The 23,594-nt window shown below is 29.7% G+C and overlaps 1 protein-coding gene across 1 annotated transcript in view; it reads left to right on the top strand.

The window, feature by feature from the left end:
• The window catches only part of LOC129968587 (uncharacterized), a 33,719-nt gene extending 10,942 nt beyond the window's left edge, over positions 1 to 22,777 (top strand). The window contains exons 2-9 of the mRNA XM_056082642.1: positions 4,956 to 5,229; positions 5,525 to 5,659; positions 7,369 to 7,623; positions 10,393 to 10,698; positions 13,772 to 13,889; positions 15,937 to 16,154; positions 18,403 to 18,492; positions 19,174 to 22,777. Of these exons, the coding sequence (XP_055938617.1) occupies positions 4,956 to 5,229; positions 5,525 to 5,659; positions 7,369 to 7,623; positions 10,393 to 10,698; positions 13,772 to 13,889; positions 15,937 to 16,154; positions 18,403 to 18,492; positions 19,174 to 19,463 (1,686 nt within the window). The 3' untranslated portion in view covers positions 19,464 to 22,777. The remainder of the gene's footprint in view (positions 1 to 4,955; positions 5,230 to 5,524; positions 5,660 to 7,368; positions 7,624 to 10,392; positions 10,699 to 13,771; positions 13,890 to 15,936; positions 16,155 to 18,402; positions 18,493 to 19,173) is intronic.
• Positions 22,778 to 23,594: the final 817 nt, after the last annotated feature.

Raw genomic sequence — 23,594 nt, 5'->3', positions numbered from 1 at the left:
CATTCTAAAAGAGAAAAACATGCAGGAGTGCAAACCAGTTCAAAAGAATCATCATTGATGCTGTATTTAGTATCTAAATGGAATGACGTCAAATTCGAGAACGTCAGATTTAATGTCCAAAAATAAACTGATTTCGAAATGTTAAGTTCAAGAAGAATCATTTAAAACTGAAATTTTTATGGACATTAAAACTTGTTGCGTCACATTCACCCTTTAATGCATTCAATGATATATCACAAATATTTTCATATATGTTCACTGAAAGTGAATAGCTAAAAATGTAACATTAGGCCATACAGAAATGTTGATCTTATTTATTAAGGATTAGGCTCGTTAGTTTTACGAAACTGATGGCTGAAAATTCTGCAGATGTTTCAGAAATTGATGCTGAAATACTTGAATTGACAGAAATGAATAGATAAAAATAATAATAAAGTTGCTTTGGAATACTTTTTGTTAAGTAATCACTAAATAATTTGTATCATAATAACAAAAATATTTTGCGTTTTATTTCACACGAGTCCTTAATTTTGTGTGACTTATAATTAAAGAACATGAGAGGCAATGTACCCCCCCCCCCCCTTAATATATAAATTTTGTTTTATTAGATTCTATATAATAAAGAAAGGTAAAAAAAAAATTCTGTAGTAAATATAAACATTCTATTAATCTGCATTTATTTCAAATAATGTTAAATTTTTCTCGCTTTCCTTACTTTTTCCACTCCTTAAAAACATATTCCATTATAACTAGCACATGAGTGCTATTCGCGCATTTTTTCATAGCTTAAATATATGTACAGGGAAAAAACAGGGATTTTTTTTTCTTCCTGATTTGAGTGGCAATCCTGTTCTTTATACACTCAACAAGTGGTTAAGAATATTTTCTCATAAAATCCAAGAAGAGTAGAATCCATCTTCTGATGAGTATAGTAAAAAATTCTTTGGGCGTTCTCTAATTTTTTCAAATTATTCCAACTTGTGAGCTTATTCTTTTCATCATTCTTTAGTGAAAGTGAAGTTCTTTAACTAATTATGTAGCATTATATTGTGATAATTTCTATTTATTGGAGCTGCAAGTCCCATTGTGACAGCTACAAATGGGTTCTAATTTTTTCTTTTTTTTCCTGTTGTACAATATTCGGAGCTATGTTTACTTTTTCAAAATCATAAATTTTTTTTTTCAAGTGCATTTCTTATTGGTTACTGCTTTATCTGTTGTATTCCCTTTCTGATGAATGAGGATATAGTCGAAATATAAAGACTGAAGAAGAAAGTAGAAACGACTGATTGGCATTATACCTGTTCCATCTGCAGACTATAGATCTTTTTCAGTATTTAGCATACCAGCATAAAATAGTAATTCAAACAGCCAGCAGAATTTGTATCCTTGAAATCCCTTTCATGGCGGAATTGCATTTTGAGTCGATGAAATATAATTATTTGTACTATTTAAACAATATCGTTAGAAAAAAAGTCTTCAGTGGTCGAAATTTGAACATCTGGATGTCTGACAAATGTAATACTATGTTGTAAAAATTTGAAAATTCTTTGATAAGGGTTTTATTATTTTTATTTTGCTTCATTTTACCAATAAAAAACGGGACACTAATATCCCGATTGTTCAGAGTAGAACGTTCAAAATCAGTGATTGCTTAAATTCTGCATCATAGTCACTTTCCAAAGTTTCATTGAATGTTATCCGATGAATCTAAGCTGCCATCTTTTACTATTGGTGCAGGGTTTCCACGCCACCGGAGAACAAGGAAAACGCAAGGAAGTAAAAAGTCATCTTTTAAAAACCAAGAAAATGCTGGGAAATTTGAAAACGTTTGTAATAACTGGGAAAATACAGAGAATTTTAAGTTTCTTAGTTATTTTTCCCACCATCTAAAAAATACCGATCTCTAAAGATTGCAAGAATAAAAGATCGTAATTATGGTTTCTAAAAACCAAGCAATACCATCCAAGATTGTGTAATGTAGAAACTCACCCCTTTTCTCTACTCCCCCCCCCACACACATTTTTGTGTAGGTCATTCAAGTTTCGATTTGCGAGACAAGTATTCTTTTTCCAGGAAATTCCCGAATTGCAATTAATGAGTATACGCGAAGCTTCTGTAACTACTCGAAAGAATAGAATACCTTTCTCTAGCGGGATTAGCAACATTAGTCTGTGGAAGCAGCGCAGTGGTGTTTATTCAACCATACTTAAGTACTGAATGGTTTGTTTGTTGTTAGAGTAGACAATTATTTTAATATAATGAACAGCACAAAAACCACATTTAGTACGAATTGGGCCGATAAAAAAAAAAATCCTGATTTATCTGGATGAATTCGAGAAGTTCAACGAAATCCGTTTATTGAATACTGCTTGTTCTCTAACAAGATAATAATATAAAATAAGAAAACTAAGAAGTAATATGACATAACAGGTACTTACTGTTCATGCTAAAAGAGAAAAATATAGAAGACTCTGTGCCATTGAATTTGGACTTAGTATCTAAAAAGAATACAAGGAAAGATGACAAGTCAAATTTAATGTCCAAAAATAAACTGATTCGATCAAGAACAATAATTTAAAGCTGGATTTTTATAGGCATTGAAACTTGCTGCATCACATTCGTCCTTTAATGCATTCAATGATTTATCGAAAATATTTTCACATATCTTCACTGAAAGAGAAATAGCTAAAAAATGTACTTCACGAATCTGATGTCTGAAAAATCTGTGCAATTTGATGTTCAAATACTTGAATTGGCAGAAATGAATAAAAAATAAAAATAAATCTTGCTTTGTAATTTTTTTTGTGTGTGTTTTATTAAATGATTTGTATCATGATAACAAAAATGTTTTGTGTTTCATTTCATCCGAGTCCTTAATTTTGTGTGACTTACACTTAAAGAACATGAGAGGTAATATACCCCCTCCCCCCCCTTTAATATATAAATTTTGTCTTGCTAAATTCTGAATAATAAATTTTTTTTTTCTGTATGTAAATATAAACCTTCAATTGATATGCAATTATTTCAAATAAAGTTAAATATTGCCCTTCCCTTGCTTTCTCCACTCCTTAAAAACATATTCCATTATAACTAGAACATGAAGGCTATTTGCGTATTTTTTTGTAGCTTGACGTACAGGGAATATTTTTTCCAGATTTGAGGGGCAACCCTAGTTTGTTAATAGAAGAGGAAGTTTGGGTCAAAAAGACCCTATACACGAACTAACAGGTAAAAAAAAAAAAAAAAAAATCCTGGAGAAAGTTTTTTTTAAAGGTGATTTAAGAAAAATGGATTGCTGACAGTTTTAAAAAGGGTTTTTACATTTATGTTAAAAGCATTAATAGCTGTCTTCATGTACAAGATACCATAAAAAATGTTTAAAGACAGTAGACTGTTTCTATTTAATAAAAAGAAAATAATAAAAAACTCTTGATGTGTGAAATAGGCACTCAAGCAGCCATAATAGAGTCTATTTTCAGTTTGAATGAAGGTTTGGAATCAGGACTATCACACAAAGATACTTTAAATCTAGAGCAAAATGAAATTTCAAGTATATCTGTTAACAGCCTAATTTCACTTTTAAAACGTTTGAAACAAACTATACTTTTTGTCAATCGACACTTATATGAGCTAATTACTTAATGGTTCCCAGAATTCAAGTAAAGAAAAAGGTTCTATCAAACGATGAGAAATTGTAACTGAAGAAACCGATATAAATCAACTATGAAAAGGACAACAAGAACAAAATGCTTGGAAATATTTAAAAACATGGGAGGATACTTAAAAAAAAAATGTAACATATTTTACTCAGTCAAGTAAATCAACAAGTCTAGAGGATCAATTATTATAAAGGATTCCTGTACGATTCGAATGTTGGTAAAATATTAAGGGGAAAAATCAATCAAAGAGTTTAGCAGACAGTTATTAATAAAATAGAATTTTTAATCAGTGTAACATCTAAAAATGGTAAAATTAGAGACTATTTTACTTTTTCTGAAGATGAGGACATTGATGAAGTGGACACTCTTAAAGTTCTTGATGTGCCAACTATTTATCCTTGAGGATATAAATTTTTGGTTAAATTATGTAATATGATTTTCAAATTTGCAGTTGAGTACTTTTAAATACTCTTTCTTATAATACTTTTTTGTACCCATTTTTTAATTACAATTACTTTATCCTATGCACTACTCACTGTACTCTTCCTCATCAAGTAAAATGCTCGTAAAAATATAAAAATGTATCATCAAATTATTTTAAATATTTTTAAAAAGTGAAAAAAAAAGTTTTTGACCACTTTACCGCCCTTGACTCTGTATTTTTACATTCATGAGTTTTGGGTTAGCTTTTTGTTGCTTGAAACTATTTTTTATAATTAGTTAACATAATGTATCTGTCAATCTGAAGCTTTATATCTGTTAAAAAATAATATGACTTTTTCCTTGAGTTTTTTTTTTCCACTTATTTAAGCTAATACTTTTAGTAGAATACCAGCAAATGTATACTTTTGCTTAAATTTTCTTCTTTTTTAAAAATAAAATTTTTGTAATCAATTTTGTATAACTTCCTTTATTAGTTTTTTGAAATGTGCATTCATGCATTCTCAATGACCTTTATATTATATTGATATTTTTAGAATTTAATCATCATTTAATCAATAAATGAAATTTTTATTTCGTGATCAATAGAACCTTTTTAAGGAAATTTAAGATTAATTAATATCTGTATTATATTAATAGTTATAATAATTAGAAACTTACAAAGTAAAAAATAATTAAAATATGAAACTCTTCTTTTTGGCACATTAAAAGTGTGTCTTTGATCTCTTAATTATTTTAATTGGCAACTTTATAGTTTAAAAATATAATTTTTTGCACTTTTCTAAAATTGAAAATTCTAATTTGTATCAGTAAATTCATTTTTGTCTGCCAATTTTGCATTTGTATTTGCAGAATGTTCATAGTTGTTACATGTTTGATTGTGGCTCTCCATCTACCTTTCTGTGCAAGTTTACTCCTCACCATTACTTCGTTAGTTCTGTTTTAAAAATAACTCAACACTCGTATGATCTTCAACAATGGGGAAATCAAGTAAAACACGAGAAAGAACTAGCAGAGCTGCGCACGAGCGATTCTCAGGGTACCTCTTTGCCACTTTCAGCTGATCAAAAGACTGCCATTGTGACTACAGAAACGCCATTAAAACTAAATAATTCAACTAAACCAGGTAAGAAGGTTTTTTTTTTTTTTTCTCATTGTTTAAAGAGGAAATCTCAAATAATTTGTTCTTAATTGTAAAATATGAACAAAAGTAAACACTTCAAATAGTCAGATTTCACTAAAGCCATTTAAAAACCACTCAATATTTAGAGTAAAATTGGAATTCAATGTCACATTGAAAAAAAAAATTTCATTTATTCTAATGCGATAGATATTTCATTCTTTATATATTATGATTTTGTTTTAATTCTGAGTTATTTCTTATTATTTCACTTTACTAACATCTTTCTTTTGCATTTCAGCCAGTGTATGTCACCATTACCAGTTCAAATGTGCCAATAGCAGTGAGTGTATTGCTATTTACAATGTATGCGATGGAATTCCTCAGTGTCCTGATGGAAGTGATGAAAGTGTGGACTTGAAATGTCACATGAAAGGTTTGTTCCTTTGCAATGGTGTCCTATTTATTTCTATTTATTTACAATTTCTTGCTAGTAATCAGTTTCAAAATTAATTTTCATAGATCTATTAGTTAAATGCTAAGAGAAAATTCCTTGGAGTTTGAAAGATTGAACAACTTTTTAAAAGATTAAATAAACAAAATGACACATAATTTATAATAACATAGCATATAAAATGCCATTTTTAAAAAAAAATATTTAAGAAATTAATTGAACTAAATAAAAAAGACGTATTTCATATTTTTTTATTTGACAGTTTTGATTGATTCAATTATTGGTGTATATTTATATTTACTAATATAATGTGAAATAGTTTATGAATTTTAAATATTTTCTAGTTTATGAATTTTAATTGTTTTCTAGTTTATGAATTTTAATTGTTTTCTAGTTTATGAATTTTAAATATTTTCTTTTAGAAAAATATAAATAAAACTTTTTACGCTTTAAGGATTCTTATATTCTGTTGATATTTCTTTCCCTTTATTTGAAATAGAAAAACTAGTCTTGTTTAAAAAATCTAGACCTCCAGAAATGGGAATAGTCATGTCTTTTACAACATCTAGAGCTACTACAAATAATCTCACTATAATATTGAAAAATCAGCAAACCATCAGAATTTCATATATTCAGAATCAATGATAATTTGTGCATTATATCTTTGAAAGTGATGTAATCTGTAGCACTATGTAGCAAAGTGATAAATTTTTTAAAAACTTAAATTTTGCCATTTTTTAATTCAAATAGTATAATAATTAGTTGATAAAAAATTGCATTTATTTTTTAACCTCATGTAAAAATCATTATTAAATTGTAATAAAACATTTACTGATTTTCAATTAATTATCTATCCACAAAATAACTGTTTGCAATTATTTTTCTTACAATCCTTAATTTTGTTTATTCAATTCGCACAACTATCGTTAAATAGAAAAAAAGAAATAAAGTGTAAAGTTAAAACAATTATTCTTGCAGAAAAATTAATTGCATATTTATTTTAAAGGAAACCTTTGTACTCAAATATTTTCAATTAAAGTTTTTACTTATCATTAATTATATTTGAATTATTGGTTTGCAAGAACTATTTCGTTAGGGGAAAAGTACTTAGAATTCCATTTCTAACATCTTTTAAACTACATTTTTCTGCAGTCACTTCTTCTTTTTAAAAGAACATGTGTATTGTTTCTTAGCCTGTGAACTGCGTTTGTCAACAATGAGTTAAAATGTAGTTTTTCAAGAAGTAAGAAATGCAATTTTTCTCTATAAACCGAAATATTTAAAAAGAAAATTGCTTTAGATTGCTTATTGATTTAGATATAGCTCACAAAGTTAAATAAATTAGCTTTCAGATTTATTCACTATATAGTTGGAAATGCGGCAGTTCTGCAATGTCTACACACATCATCCTTATTCAAAATTCATATGATAAACTGCGAGTAGAAATACTGCTTATAAAATACATTTAAATATGAACCAAAATCTGGTAAATTAATAAAAATTGGTTAAGATTTCATGTCTGTTCTAAAAGAAGATGTGTGTGTGTGTGTGTGTGTGTGTTAAAAAGGTAGAAAAATTTATATACCTCTGTAGAATTTTTGTTATTTTATGAAATTTATTATATGAATTGTGAATAAAAAGCCATTGAAGTTTTTTTTACCCTTCTTTCTTTCTCTCTCCCTCCACTTTAGAACTTCTAAAAACCGTAGCTAAAACTCAGCGTCCTGTGGAGTCTCCACATCCCACCGAAACAAAAATGAGTAACTTAACTCCTGTGTTGAATCGTACTCCACCGGTTCGTACTCCTGAAAAAGTGCACATCACCCAGGCAAACGAGAGGCAGAAAGTTTCATCCAGTAAAGCAGGCTCCAGACACATGGATAATTCCAAGTCAGTTTGGCAGGATGGACAGGCTTCAAGAAGTGATTATTACCAAAATAATGATGGTGTGTGTTCAAACAAAAAAATTATATTTTGTTATATTTCGTAATGAAATTGTTAAAATAATTGTTGAAAGAGGGACCATTTATTTAATTATCATGGAGGCCGTTGATTTAATGATGTTATTAGCATTAAATAGTTAATTGGAATAGATGAAATAATGAGAAAATGGATGATTGTTCACTGGTCATGAAATAATGAAATTTTTCCTCATTAGAAAAAGTAGCATAATCTGTTGTGATAAATATTAAACACTTGAACCAATAGGAAAGTCAAGAATTAAGCCGCTGAAAGAGATTTGTTATTCATTTTAAATAATTCTCTCACAGTACAACGTACAAACTGCTTTAACTGTCCAGTGTGGAATTAATTACATGAAACTCAAGTGTTGTGTAACCGTTTGTTGTGTTAAAAATGGAATTAAATAGTAATATTTTTCTGTGTGGATTCTGTGACGGCTAGATAATATAATTTGAAAGTATGTATTTTGGCTTTGCTCATTAACCATTAGATGGAGCGATATATATATATATATATATATATATATATATATATATATATATATATATATATATATATATATATATATATATATATATATATATATGATTGCAAAATAATGGTTCATGATTTTACATCAATAAAAAGCTTAATCCTTTGTTTGATATTTTATGAGTGGAACATTCGTATCGTACATGAAACTGCTCAAGGTACTCCTTTTGTGTAATAAATATTGTAAATGAAATGTCAGATTCGACATGAATTGACAATATTATTCAAAACTTTGATTCCGAGAACAAAAAGGATCAAAACAGTACTTTATCACTACTGATGAAGACATCGTTAGTTTAATACTGGTGTTTAGCATTATTATTCTCAAAAAGAAAAATCTTTCATTTGTAGCTTATTTGCTAAGAATGAAGTGAACCCTCCACTGTTTAAATTGATATACTTATCGTTTATTTATATGAAACTTTTTCTTGATTAAAGAGTTACAGATATATTACTGATAGTATCAAATATACAAATATTGCTTCAATATTAACTTTAGCATTTAAAATAATATCACGCGCATTCCCACGTTTCCCATTCATCTGACAGGGAATCCGAGAGATTGAAAGTTCGAGAGTATTCTATGGCGGAAAAAAAAAAAATTATCGCATGCACATATGTTTGTTTTAGTTTTCTACAGCAAATTACTTAGTAATTTTTTTTAAAGAATATTACAAATTGTTTCGTGGATTAATTGTATAATAGATATAGAATGAATTAGCTTTTATAAAGTGGAAGAATGAGTTTTCGAAACTTATATTCAAGAATTGTTAAGAAACATAGATTTTCAAATTTGTTATTTACTAAGGGTTATAGATAATGATCAACTGATTCATTTTAATATAGATAAACTGTCCTTGCAGTTATATAAAAGCAATTTTTACATGCAATTCATGATATAAGTGAAATGAACTGTACCGAATCTAGCATCCTTCAAAATCAGCAGATCTTGCAGGAGCTAAGAAAGGCGCTCGCACAATATCTCATGTCATATGTGTGTCATATGAATTGACTTCATTGGTACATAATATGCAGACACTTTACAAAATGAAACGTCAATATTTGTTTTATTGATGTTACTTGATGCAAAGTATAAATGTTACTATTTAAATGCAATTACAGTAGACTCCCGATTATATCGCGGGCGGGTTATCCGCGGAGCGGATTATCCTAAGTTTTTTTTTTTTTTTTTTTTTGTTTCCAAGCAAAGAGAAAATGCTTCCAAAGCAAGAAGCAAACACAAATGACTGATTTCATCAAAAAGGTGTAGTTTTACAGTTATGCTTTTGTAATTACATAATACATTACAGTATTAATTTTTCTGTGTATCCTTGACGCCTCTCGTAAGTACAAAGCACTTTTCTGTTTTCATTAACAAAATGCATTTTAGGCTAGTTTTGAGTGATATACTAAAATAGTAAGCGTTAGTTAAACATTTCTTGCTGTTTATTTTACGTTTTATTGTACATAAAACAAATTTTTAAAGTTGGAATGACTGTTTTCTCTTTTGCTATACCCGTTCTTAGCTTTTTTCGGATTATCCGCGATTTTTGTTATCCGCGGCGGCCGCGCCACCCAATTCCGCGGATAATCGGGAGTGTACTGTACAATGTACAAAGTCAGTTTTAATTGCAAGCAATTTGCAAGCAAGTTCCAGTTTAACGAATTTCCTGAGTAAGATACCTGGAGTATCCGTAGTTCTTCTTTATTAGAGTATCTAATTTCCTGGGCTGTTTAAGCATATTCGCTATCCATTTTAAGCATATCTTGGTATCATATCATACTTTGTATTTCTGAGCCAAAGAATAAGTAATAACTTGTACTGCAAAACATATTCAAAATCTTCTTATGAGAAACAAAATCTTTAAAACTGGAAAAAAAAAAAAATGAAAATCTGAGGGAGGAACGTCTGGGCTGTAAATAAGATTAGGAAAATTTTCTCATTCGAAATCTGTAATGATTCGTGGGTTTCAGCTAGTAAGTACATGGGGATGTGATGGGTAATTTGACTTTCTTAAATATTACTACACCCATTACGAAATATCTCCATTGCTGCATTTCCTTACAGTGTCTTTCAGGTGGTTTGAATTAAATAAAATAGATGCATATTATTGTGACTGCAGTACAAATGTGCCTTAAATTGCTTAAGGGATTTATTTTGTAGATAACTCATGTATATATTTTGTAACATGGTATACTGAATATGTGCATCGATTTTTCAGATTCAGAGGGATTGGGATCTCCTTTTAAACATGCCCATAGCCAGTTTGTTGCTGCAAATGATCCTCATGTGCAGAGCTTGAATCGCTGGTCAAATGATTACGATCAGTACTCTTCTCACTCAGTTCCTTTCGATCAACCGTATAATGCTTATGATGGAAATTACCAGAGAATTGATGATCAGTACTTATCAAATCCTTTATCTCCCGAATATGACAGTGTAAAAAACTATGGCAATTATAGACAGGAAGATGGCCCATACTGGACTAGTCAAGATGCAGCTCAAGATAATACTTACCCAGTGGAAGGTAAATTCTAAGATTTATTATTTTAGACTAAGATTATTGTCTTAGTACTTAATAATAATAGACTAAGATTTTAATCATCTTTTTAAATTCTAAGATTTTTACTATTGATACAAATTTTAAATTTAATTTCTTTGATTGGTATTTATAAGTTTTTTTCTTTCAATTGTTTCTAATTTAAAAGAATATATTATTTAATGAATTTATATATCATCTTTTAAATAATTCTTACTTATTTTTTTTTTAATCTTCGCATTGCAGCAGTTTTCATTCATTTGTTGTTTTAAAATTTGGAATCATTTTAAAATTTATTGTGATTATTCATTTTTAAAATCTGTAAAATGCTATTCAAGATTTGAGAAATCTATAAAAACATATTCCAAGAGAAAAATATTTTTTCAATGAATCTATAAGTTAATTCTATTTCTGTGAATTTCTTTATGAATTATTATAAATATGAAGAAAATGACAAAACCGTCGAAAATCAATTGTTTGATTAAAATTACAAAAATTGTCCGTTTTGGTTTTCAATTAATTCAATTGTCTCTAAATTTGCACTTCATTTTAGTTAACTAATCACTAAAAAATTATATTGAAACAAAGAGCTACATTTTAAATTTGCACCTTAAAATTAACATTTTCGAACATTCCTAATAAATTCGTTCTAGCTTTATATAAATGTATGCAAAATTTCATTACATGACAAGCTGTAAGACACGATATGAATCGGTTTGTAGTATTGAAAGGAATATTTTTTGATGGCAAAAAGGATAATACTGTTTTTTGTGGAAACGTAGGAGATGATAAACGCATCGAAATGATAGGAGAGGGGTGCACAAAGTGAGATGCATGAACTTGATTTGCCATATGTGAGCCACATAGCACTGACAAGTGGAGCCTGTTATGAAATGGCTAAGTGCAGATGAAGTGTCTGAAAGATAATTATATTAACATTAATGAAATGGAAACGATTGAATGTGATGGCACAGTAACATATATACAGTGTAAAAAAAAATGACCCACAACATAAAAACTGGCATTCTTTCCCAAATGCAGTAGTCCATTTTCTTGCTACAGCTGATTGAGGTACTTTTCAAACATTCATTATTGCAGCACAGTCATAATCATTTTTTGAGAAAATGTTTCAATGAGCACTTCTTATACATTTTGAAGCAACTGAATGAAATGAAACCAGTGTAAGACCAATAGTTCTTTCTAGATATCGTCAGAACAACCCAGACTGAACAATGTGCTCTCAATTCGATCTTGGACCTCTCCATGACTCCCGAAGATGGTGTACAAACTGGGTGCTTATTTCTAAAACAAACCTGCAAACGATGATAATAAACAACATTGCATTCTTGCCTGATTTCCTATTAAGAGAGGCTGGTCATTGGAATAAGGTTTCCAAATATGTTCTGATATTAATCAAATATATTATAATAATCATTGATTCCATGACTGAGTGTTAATGTATCAAGTCACATACATTAATAAATCAGACAGAAGGATGGCACTTTAGAATTTAAAATATCACTGTGTATTTATTTTTCCAAAATAGTAATTATATATATATATATATATATATATATATATATATATATATATATATATATATATATATATATATATATATAAAAACTCAAACTAACAAATAATTTTAAATTATATTTTTTTCATCATCGAAGAACTAAAATGAAATATTAAAATACAATCAGAAACCGAAAACCTATTCTGTATTTTTTGAGAGCAAAGATAAATTTGGATGGTTTTCGCCATTTTTTCCTCTCCGAAACTGTAGGACCTATGAGCGAATTTAAAATTCAAAGTAAAAATTGATTTTCCCTGTATTTTTCTTCAGGCTTAAAAATCATTCAAATGCAAGAGTTTTAAGCCAGATTAAAACCCAAACCTCGCATAATCAATTTTTACACGCTACCGTATTGCGTATTTTAAGCAAGAAACCTTGAATGCTGCTGATACATAGGCTATTCGATAAGGTATGATCATAATATTTAATTAAAGATGATTGCCTGCGCTTAGCCTCCAAATTTTGATATTTTTAAAATTAAAATATTCCCCATTGCATGCTATCAAGCACATGCTAGAAGACATTTTTTGATAGGTTTTCCGAAACTCGGCTCTATAGGCTTTTCATTGATTTAATGATGTAAAACTTTTTATCTCGGAGTTTTTTGTTTTTTTCTCAATTCAGGAAAATAAAAAGGCATGGTGGCCTATATAAAAGCATCCTGGGGAATCATGTGACGTGGATTTTTGAAGAATAGTGATGAGTAAACAGCCCTCAAATGCTCTGTGAGCGACGCATCAGTTGCACCAATGAAATGTCGACGATCTTCCCTCACTATCAGTAGCTGTTGATTGATGCTCATTTTTGTTAGAGCAGTCGTTGGAACGCAGAATCCACGTTCCTTCGAAAACCATCATCCATAACATCTTCTAACTATACTCTCCATATTCACCTTATGACATCATTTGAAGATTTTTTAAGGGAAAATCAAAACTTAATTGTAGAAAGGAAGGTATAGCAACGAGTACTTGCCTAGCTACCTCGGCCGCAGAAGTGATATCGCAGTCTAGAAAATTCACCATCAGTTCATTTTCTTATTCCACTGTTCATATAATACGAACTTAATTTTTGAATCATTTCTAAAACATATTGAATATTTTTCATTGAATGTATTTGTAAGGATATTTTTTGGCAACTGCCATAAGAAACAACAACAACAACAAGGATATTTTTATCATTGATTTTTACACTCATTTTCTGAAGGCTAGGACGTTCAAATTCTGTTCACTTGTGAGTTCTCGGTTTCATATCTTAATTATCATTTAGTTAACTTTTGATTTCATATGAATGACGCTCCCTGCTAGAGAATTCTTGATACCATAATATTTGTAATAAAGAATTTAAAATTAAAATGAGACAGTAATTAAAATGAAAAAGAAATGAGTATATTAATAAAATTATTTTAAAATTACTTGTATTAAATTTATATTTGTAAGTAACTTTTCTTCTGGTCTGTTTAACTCTTATGTATGAATTCCTTTGCAGAATTTCCTCAGCCTGCTTTACACAGCTTGAATAAACCCAACAATTATCCAGATAAAGAGAGTGTTTATGCCCAGCAGTTTGCAGCACAGTATCCCGAGATGAAGCGGCCTGCAATCCAGTAAGTTCACTGAGTAAATTCATTTTTTTTTCTGAATGTCTGTTGATTACAAAAAAAAAAAAAAAAAAAAAAAAAAAAAAAAAAAAAATCCTCGAAGTGTGTGTGCTCCAAGCCGAAATGGTGCCCTTGGAAACTGGCAGACTGAAATGATCAGATCTTCAAAATTAACATTCAGGAAAGGATGTGAAAATCCTCTGTATTAAAATCTCTCTATGATCAAGGCCCTTAATCTTCAGATTAGTGAAGTACTCGTTATCTTTCTCGAAATTACTAGAAATTGAATCAAGAAATGTGTAATATTCAGCACATGTCTGAAATTTCTAAAAAATAAATGCAAGACATACTTTTTATGATATTTTACAATATCTTTATTGTTAATTCATTAAATCAGATTTATTTAAGGCAAACATGATGTAATATATATATCCTCTTAATTTCGGGCTGAACGGCTAAATTGTAAATCTTTAATAATAGAAAAACTTGTGTTAAAATGGTCTAAATGCAGTATATAATTATATTTTATGTAACTTGAGTCAATAAATGCTCAAATTATGAATGTTTAGTTTGTTTGGAAACAGGGGTACAGCGCTGGTTCGTCATCTGACCACGGTTCACATTTGCGAGTCCCTCCCAAAATAGCCTTAGTGTTTCTTTAAAAACGAAACGTTAATATAACTAAATTAAACTACAATTAAATTTAGAAGAGGAGAGGAAAGAGGGAAAAAAGACAAGTTATAATTAGTATCACTTTGTTCACAAATGATCTTATACCTATTGGGATAATATTTTATACATAGATCGGGTTGATCACGTCGTACGCTTGTCTTTCTGTCTCTTCTTGCTTTGGTGTGGGTTGGGTCAGCTTCAAGTCGTTATGTTCAGCGTCTATGCTTCATACTGATAATGTCACTATAATCGGAATGAAATAAACTAGGACGCACTGACAGAAAAAATGCAATGCCAACTACAAAATAAAAATAATGTTGAAAGAAAATATTCGCAACATCACTCAATAAATCAATATGAATATAAAGTTACAAGAATTGCAATCCTCAGTCCATTGACCTTTGCTACAATCTAGCATAAAGAAATATAAATAAAATGTGAAGTTTTTGATACCGTAACTAATTCGCTTAGTGGATTTTAACATTAAAGAATTCTGTCTTAGTTATTTGATACCAAAATAGAAATTAGGATTTGCGGATCTGATAAAGATGCAGACCAAATGATATATTTTTAACTCTGCCCAGTTTTACAGATTGCGTTGTTAAATTCTGTTGAAGATAGAATAGAATTGCAGTAGTAAAATCAGTGTTGATGAGTCTGAATGAAGGAAAAATGACTAAAAAAAATGCAGAACACATTAATTTTTGCTACTTCATGCTTTTTTTTTTTCATTTTTTTCCTAATTCTTTAAAAAATGAACAACGATATAATTTTAAATTATTATTATTATTATTATTATTTTATATTTTCTTTGGATGACATCCACGAATTTGTGATCTGAATTGAACTTCAGAAAATCTGTATCTTTATAAGTTTTATTTCATTTCCTTCATGTGACGGCATATTGGAAGGAAAAAAGCTGTAAGTAACCACTTCAGCCCTCGACCATGTTATTGAAAGTAAAGGCCCTTTTTACATCAAAACCTGCTATTACTTTTGTTTTCTGACCTCTTGGAGTGAAAGAATGCAAGATAAATTTTAATAATATCTTATTTAATTTCAGGGAACAATAAACAGTGTGAACTGCACAGTATGAATATGTGCATTTTTAAAAGAAGCAAAATAGTAACATAAAATGTAGACTGAATTTTTACAAAAAATTTTTGGATTTTTTTTAAAAAAATTATTTATCCATAAATGATTATACTATTGTGAAAGAGTTGATCTTGTATAAGAGTGAAAATAGACGGCTCTGAAAAAGTCTTTGGTGGATAACTGCTTCTAGATTTCCCTCTTCGACTTACTTCTGAGAACTATTTTTTTTTATCCTATGTTTATTTGTGTGTGTTCATATCTCAGTCTATAACTTGTTGTCGCGCAGCAAGCCCATCGACTTGATGCCGGCGGTCCAGCAGAGGTACCCGCTGCCGAGGCAGCCTCCTTATACGGCGTACGAGGAAGCAGTAGAAAAGCAGTTGTCTGGCTATCCGGATGTGAAACCCAAGCACTACAGTCCGCCTCGAGTTGCTGATGACTCCATTTATAGCAATGACGATCTCATTCGAGCGAGTCTTATGAATCATTTACCTATTGAACTAGGTAGGTTGTGGTTTTGCTAACAGTTTCAGAGTTCCCACGGTCCTTGAATTTTATTTTACTGTACTCGATAGTCCTGAAAAATACTTGATTTTTCATTAAGTCCTTGAAAAATAAGCGAACTGTGCGCTCAATATTTTTCAGCTCGTCGACCGAAAAAAAAATAATTCTATTTTAAAAACGTTGCTCTACGATTTCAGATGGCATTACAGTAGTCAATATTTAGAAAAAACAAACAACAACAAAAAAAAAACGATGTGAGGTTTTTAATTTGAAATTAATATTTTGTATCATTTATTAAGTCTAAACACATTTTCCAATAACCTTCATGCTCAGGAATACTGCTATTTAATATTTTTCGAAAATGAATTGTTTTCCTTCATTTAATTTTCACCTTTTTTTTCGTGACAATTATTATACCATATGAAATCGCAGAACAACAATTATTAATAGGATTTTTTATCTTTTCGATCCGCCCGTTCGGACAGATAGAAAAGTACTAGTGATCATCACTGTTTTTTGAAGAAAATGCAAATGTCGACCTGAAATCGCATTTTTTTTATTATTTCATTCATTTTTGTAATGAAATTACAAGAATTCCATTCAAATTGAAAAAAACTGGGTTTTTTTTTTTTTTTTTTCAAATTTCAGCTTTCCTAATACATTATTATAATAATAAAAATATAGCGTACTAATCATTAAGCTGCCTTAACACTCGACAACTCATTATATAAGCCTTTTTAATATCTCATTTTAGTTTTTCCTGTTTGATTTAAAGGTAAAAAGCCGATGTTCCGACTTCCTCACAACCCTTACACTCGGTAATATATTCGGCTGCAGACTTAGAAGAGCTAACTCAACAACTTAGACCAATAAAATGCTTGCTTTGTATTTTTCATAAAAATTCGACTGGATTATTGGTTGGTATTACCTTACCAACAGAAAAGATGAAAATTGAGAGTTACTGATCTTCGATCTTTTCTCTCTGCATAATTTGATAGGAAGTGAATAGAGGATGCAACAAACAAGTTTTCCTTAAGACGGAGGAATTTCCAACCGCCCAATCCTGTCTTTACGTCTTAGATGCAGAACTGAAAAGACATTTTAAGCGTAGACGGAATTATTATTCACGTAACTCTTGTAAGAAGGCATTCGTATTTGGCATTGCTGCACGCATTCGGGGTATTTTAAACAAAGCCCTGGATGATCTTAATACATATAATCTAATGCTTGATGAACATTCAACCAATCCTTGAAACAGGACAAATGAATTGACACTTTCTCTTTTGAAACAACTAAAGAGGTTGAAACTAGATACAGTACACTCCCGAGTATCCGGTTCGCGATTGTCTGGCTTTCGTACTATCCGGGTTTGTTTTCTTTTATTGTAATTAATTGTGGAAGGCAAGGCACGCTCTCTATTAAAAACTTTTTCAAAATCTAAAAACTGTAAATTTTGAGTGCATGACACAAATCTAATTGGTTTAGTAATTTCAGCTTCAACAGTTTTGTGTAAAATGTATATTGAAAGGCACCTTGTTTCCAATGGCATGTAAATCAATAATTTAATCCTCACTCTGCCAAGTATTGATCAAAAGTAAGGTTATTCCTATGAAATGAAAGCCCGCCCGTTATGTATACAACTCTGCTTCAACCAATCTGTGAAAGCCCGCACCCCGTCTGCAGTTTGCCCCCAGCGGTGAAGGCGCTTGGATTCTGAACTTGAAACCACCATTGAACTTCAAATTTTAACTTATTAACTGAAGATGAGCGTTCCTTGGTGCTCTTCCCTTAAGTATTTAAGCGTAATACGTAAGAAAATAATTACGTATTTGAAAATAATAGTGAAAATAAGTTATTTAAATCCATTATTTGCATTTCTGTATCTAAGGTACGTAATTTTATGGTTCTTGAATTTTCTCAAATAAGTCTTTAAAAATTCTTTAATTTTTTTTCCCTTCAAAAAGAATGGGAAGCCTGAATTTATTTATTCAGTTTTTGTATAATTTTACTAAATAAATAGTAATTATATTAATTTTCTTCTGGAAGCTTTTTGGAATTGATTTATTTTGCTGCTAGTAAACGAAAAGGCTAGAAGTTTGCATTGTTGATAACAATGATCTACTTAATAATTTTGTTAATAGGATTAAATATAAAGATAAGATACTTTTTCCTAGAGAATTTTTAACATTATATTCAGTATGATATAAGTTTTAGATATAAATTTTCTAAAATATATTTATTTCTACAGACCGTCCTCATCATATGTATCAGTATGAAAAGCATAAAGAAGGGACTAATGTGCTACGTGCTCAAAATAAGGGCATGGAAATCAGTGAAGGTAAATTATTATCACACGCTTATTTAATTTGCTTCATTTACTTAATTTACTTCAGTTTTCATTCACTTCTTGATGTTCACTTCGTTATCTGGTGTATTTTCAATGACTATACACTGTTTTAATATTTTCAGTTTATTATCGGTTAATACAAGAATTTTATTTCATTGTGATTATTTCGAGTAATAAATTGAAAGAAAAAAATTCCTAAATAAAAAACTTGATCCTATATAATATTTCTGGTGTCAATGCTCCTTTTCCACAAATGATACAAAGATGAAGAAAGTATTAGCAGATAGAATTTTTTAACGAGTTCTGATGCAGTGTACTCAGTTTATATGGGGAAAAATTTTTAATTAAAACATTGTAGATAATATGACATTTTTTTATTTTACAAAAGTGATCGAAGTAAATCATATAATTTCTTCAGCTTTTTCAAACTTCAAGATTATCGCATTCTCATTCGTAAGCTCTTTTTTGTATATACTTAGCTGAGTATTCAGTTGCTGTCAAAACTAAACCATTTTTTTTTTTTTTTTGAAGTTCTGAATGGGTTTACTGTTATTTATAAAAATAAATTTTTAATGAAAAAAAAATTATTAGAAAATATTTAAGATGCAGTTTATTTACTTTTAAAACATTCATAAGTGAGTGTTTTTGTAATTACTATTTAATTTGTTACAGCGAAAAATCTCTCATCTGAGGAACCTGCCACCACTGTGAAGCCGACTAAACCTGTTCAGAGAACCGTGTTGGATTTCAAAATGTCTGTTACGGAACTCTACCAGGCAAGCCGGACTCACTCTCAAGAAGCAAACAGTGCGATTCTGGCTCTGGTCATGGGGCTGACTATCACAGTCCTGCTGTTCGTCTTCCTGGCATGTCGAATCAAAACGATTCGGAAGAGGATGTCCCGGAAGGGCCGGGCACTGGCTCATGATGCGGATTATCTGGTGAACGGGATGTATCTGTAGGGTTGGAGGGAGGAATATAGCTTTGCAAACCAACTGCTCTTAAGAATAGTAAATGGGATGTTTTCAGACGAGCTTTACAGTTTAATGAACTGAAGTGCAATGGATTCGATTTTTCTCCTTTGAATTTTCCTTTTGTCTTTTTCTTTCCATAAAGTCAAGTATCCTCTGTTATTTCGCTTTGTTCGCCATAAAAGCCAATAATTATAAAGGATTGCTTTTGTTCGTTAAATGCACCCGCACTTAATAACCGCAATGATCAATAGTAAATAATCTTTAAGGCCTCGAAGATTTCACTTCTGCATAATGTCTTCGATTAAAAAATTTTTGGCAATTATTTAACGTGTTAGATGTAACAAAACTTGAAATTAAAAAGCGCGATTCTTGAATCTTGTTTTTGAAATGATAATTTTATTTATTCATTATTACATTAAACTCGCTTTAAATACAGGCCATTAAAGCACGACAAATTTAGTTTCGCAACATATGGGAGAAAAATTGTTCAAATTAAAAAACTGCATGTAATTCAGCATTAATGTTATTGCAATAAAAATGGGAAAAAGTTTCCTGGTATGGAGTGCAGAGTTTCCAATGCCCCCCCTCCCCCCATTCTTTTTTAATCTGCTCCAAACTGTTGCCCTGCCTCATTGATCGACCTCCTGTAAGTTATCTTCTGCACCATCTCCTCTTTCACTCTCAACTGATGTTATCATTCGTCATTGTTCGATCCATGCTGTAATCTCTCTCTCTCTCTCTCTCTCTTTCTTTCTTTTTTTTTTACACAAAAATTAATACTTTTGAATTCTAACTACTTATGCAATGAGTGCTTTTGTTTTAAAACAATTTTCTGTTGATGGAAATCTTTTAAAATTCATGGCAACATCTGCCAAGATAATGCGTATGTGCAAATTCACATTATTACTTCATTTATTTAACTTTCTTATTGTTTATTGATTATGCATTTATTTTCATAAAATTTAAATATTAAAAATAAGTTTTTGTTTCCATTTTTAATTTAAAAATCATTACAACTACTCATTTTTAGACCCAACTTTTCCTAACTCTCATTTTCATAACACTACCGCCAGCTTTTAATTATACTTAATTATACTATTTAATATTTTAATTTAATATTTTTTTATTATTTATACTTTTAATATTTTAATTATATTATTTAATATACTTAAGTCCAGTATATTAAACTGTAAGGCTCGCCATATACCTATAACAAAATTAATAAATAATGTCTCTTAACCCGACATTTTTTTTTTAAATTCTTGAAATGCAATTTGATGTCTGTCTCAATTTATATTGATAAATCAGATTGGCAGTGCATTGGAAGCTGTGATCGTAATGTATTGATAATAACATAATGATTTTTGACACTTAGCCAGTTTGACTTGTTTCGTATTTGTCAGATTTTTTTTCCCTTTGAATTTCTCATGAGCTAGAGTTTTAAAATTCTGAGTACTTGTCCGTTTGTCAGTGACAGTGCACACATTTAATATTTTTATATCAATTAATGTGATTGCATTTTGACTCCATAGAAAGGAACTTGCAAAAATTTATTGAAAGGCCCATAAATTTTATTAATAGTGAATTGTAAATTCAAGTATAAAAAGTAGGAAATAATAAAATATATATATATATATATACTTTTTAGTATACTAATAAGGTGTGTATAAAAACTTCTTCTTTTGGTGACACCTGTAAATATTAAAGAAAAAAGGCTTTTCAGTAATATTTTTATAAATTGTGTTTGAGTTAGTTTTCCATCATACGAACACCAGTACTTTTTTAGAACTAGTCATTTTCTTTTCAATATTGACTACTGTGATCTTTTGTGATATGCGGCACTAGATTTCTGTGTGTTATTCCTTTAGCAAGGTATCATTGTGAAAGACATCCATTTTGAAAATCGACCCTCATCAACAACAATCATTCCAAGGTCTTTTTTCATGAATTTAAAATTGGCAAAAGGTGAAATAGAAAATGAAGGGAAAAAATTCATTAAAAAATTTTATTGATATGTTGGTCATTTTATCTTTTTGTTTAAAATTGTTAAGATGTTTGTTGTAAATTGTTTAATTGTTCGCAGAGGGAAAGAACGCGCTACGTTCAACTTTAATTGTTCATTCTGCCACTTTCCCTCCAAATCAGAAAGCAAAGTTTGAGGGTAAAATTATTCAAAATCTATGCATTTTTGTTTTCTTGTATATGAACCATACAAAGTATGGTAATATACAAAAATTCAAATCAAGGTTTTGACGAGCCTTTACGTCGCAGATTTCTCTGAATACGAAAAATATATTTTTGGAAGTATCTCTATCTTTCCATGAAAACGATAAATTAAAAGCGCCTTGATCTAAAAGGATGAAATTTAGAACAGAGTCTTTACACCAAATTTATAGATGTATGTCAAATATTGAAGGAAACCATTCTCAGGAAGTCTATCCAATTATCTGAATGCAAGTGAGCATAATAATTTCGAACGTAAAAAGCTGGATAAATGAAAGTCGGCTCATTAACATCAAAAGTGTGGATCTGTATCAGATTTCGGACCAAATTCGTCTAGGGGCCCGCCTGTCGCTCAGTGCTTTCAGATGGCGATAACTTAAAAACTCAACTACTTGAACAAAGGAAACTTGATGCATAGTCTCAGCATCTTAAGTGTAGATTCATATCAGATTTTGAATGAAATCTGTCAAAAAGTGAACCATTTGATAGTTTGTAATTTCTCACGCATATAAACGCAATAACTCCAAAGTAAAAATTAAATATATGGAATTTGGTAGAAATGATCAATTATTTTTGACAATATTTTTGTGTCTGGGATTTGATGTCAAAAATTCAATGTCTCATTTTAGACATTTTTATGTATACATTATCAGTGAGTATTTTGTTCATTTTCAAAATAAATACCTGATTTTCTTACTTAAAAAAAAAAGAAAGAAACATTGGGCTTCTCTTTTCGAACAAGAAAAAATGGCATATCGGGCAATCAGTTTGGCTTAGGGAATATTAGCTGTTGTTTGAATATCTGTGAAACGAGAAAAGAAGTTATTGACTGTGTTTATATGCATTATTGAATTTTATTAATATTTTTCCCTTTAATAAATGTATTTTACGCAATATGAACATTTTCTAAAAAATGAATGATAATGTTTTCATGTTTGTTTTTTATTTCCATTGACACGAAAATGTATCACTTCCAAATTAAATTTCATGTATTTTTGACTCAAATGTTTTCTATCTTATCAGCTAATTTGAATATGAGCATACCAATAATTTAATAGCATTCGAAAAAGAATTATTCTTCCGTCTGCACTTATTATTTAAATTTACTAAGTGTTTATGTTTCAATTATTTTTTTATTTATATTTACAATCATCATATTTTGCAATTTTTTTAAATCCTTTTTTTGCATTTCTAGTCATGTTTTAGTTTCTTCGCAAGAAACTTTCAATTTTTTTATTATTGTTTTATTTATTTTTTTGCTAAGTTGTTGAATAAAATTTTTGTGATTATACAAAATTTCTGTGTATTGTGTGACATTAAACAATGTTGTTTATATTTGCATTACAAATTTTTTTCTACAAGGAAAATTCACTAAGCTTCTTGTGTGAGTTATCCTGAAAAGTTATATCGTGCTAATTAATGGTTTCTATGAATTGGAAACGATTCTTTAGCTTGGTACGAAAGTAATCGGATGCACATCGGTTTGCTTCAGTATGCGAATGCGGTTTGTGTTTACTGCGTTTAAATTTCTGACATTGCACTTGTGAAGATTTCGTACATTTTATTACGATTCGAGATCAGTCCTTTCATCAGGCATGTCAAACTGAAAGGTCAAATTTATTTTCAAATTAGCAATTCTAAAAGTAGAATTAACAGAAGGAATCAGGCTGGCGTAGGTAAAGGCAAGCTGCTATGTTGTTGCGGGTTGAAGATGAACTCTCAGGGTCTGTCTTAAAATATGAACACTAGCTGTTGCAAATTTCTGATTGCTTCATACTGACCAATTCCTTTAATATTCTCAGAAATTTTTGAAATGATTATTACTAAAAATATTGCTGATTTTTTTTTAAAGATATGTAGCAAGCTAAATGCTAACCAATTTGGGTTTCTTCCATT

The sequence above is a fragment of the Argiope bruennichi genome, chromosome 5 (assembly GCF_947563725.1).
Source record: "Argiope bruennichi chromosome 5, qqArgBrue1.1, whole genome shotgun sequence".
In the NCBI taxonomy this organism is placed as follows: Eukaryota; Metazoa; Arthropoda; class Arachnida; order Araneae; family Araneidae; genus Argiope; species Argiope bruennichi.
The sequence above is the reverse complement of the archived record's forward strand: the minus strand, read 5'-3'. Positions and strand labels throughout refer to the sequence as shown.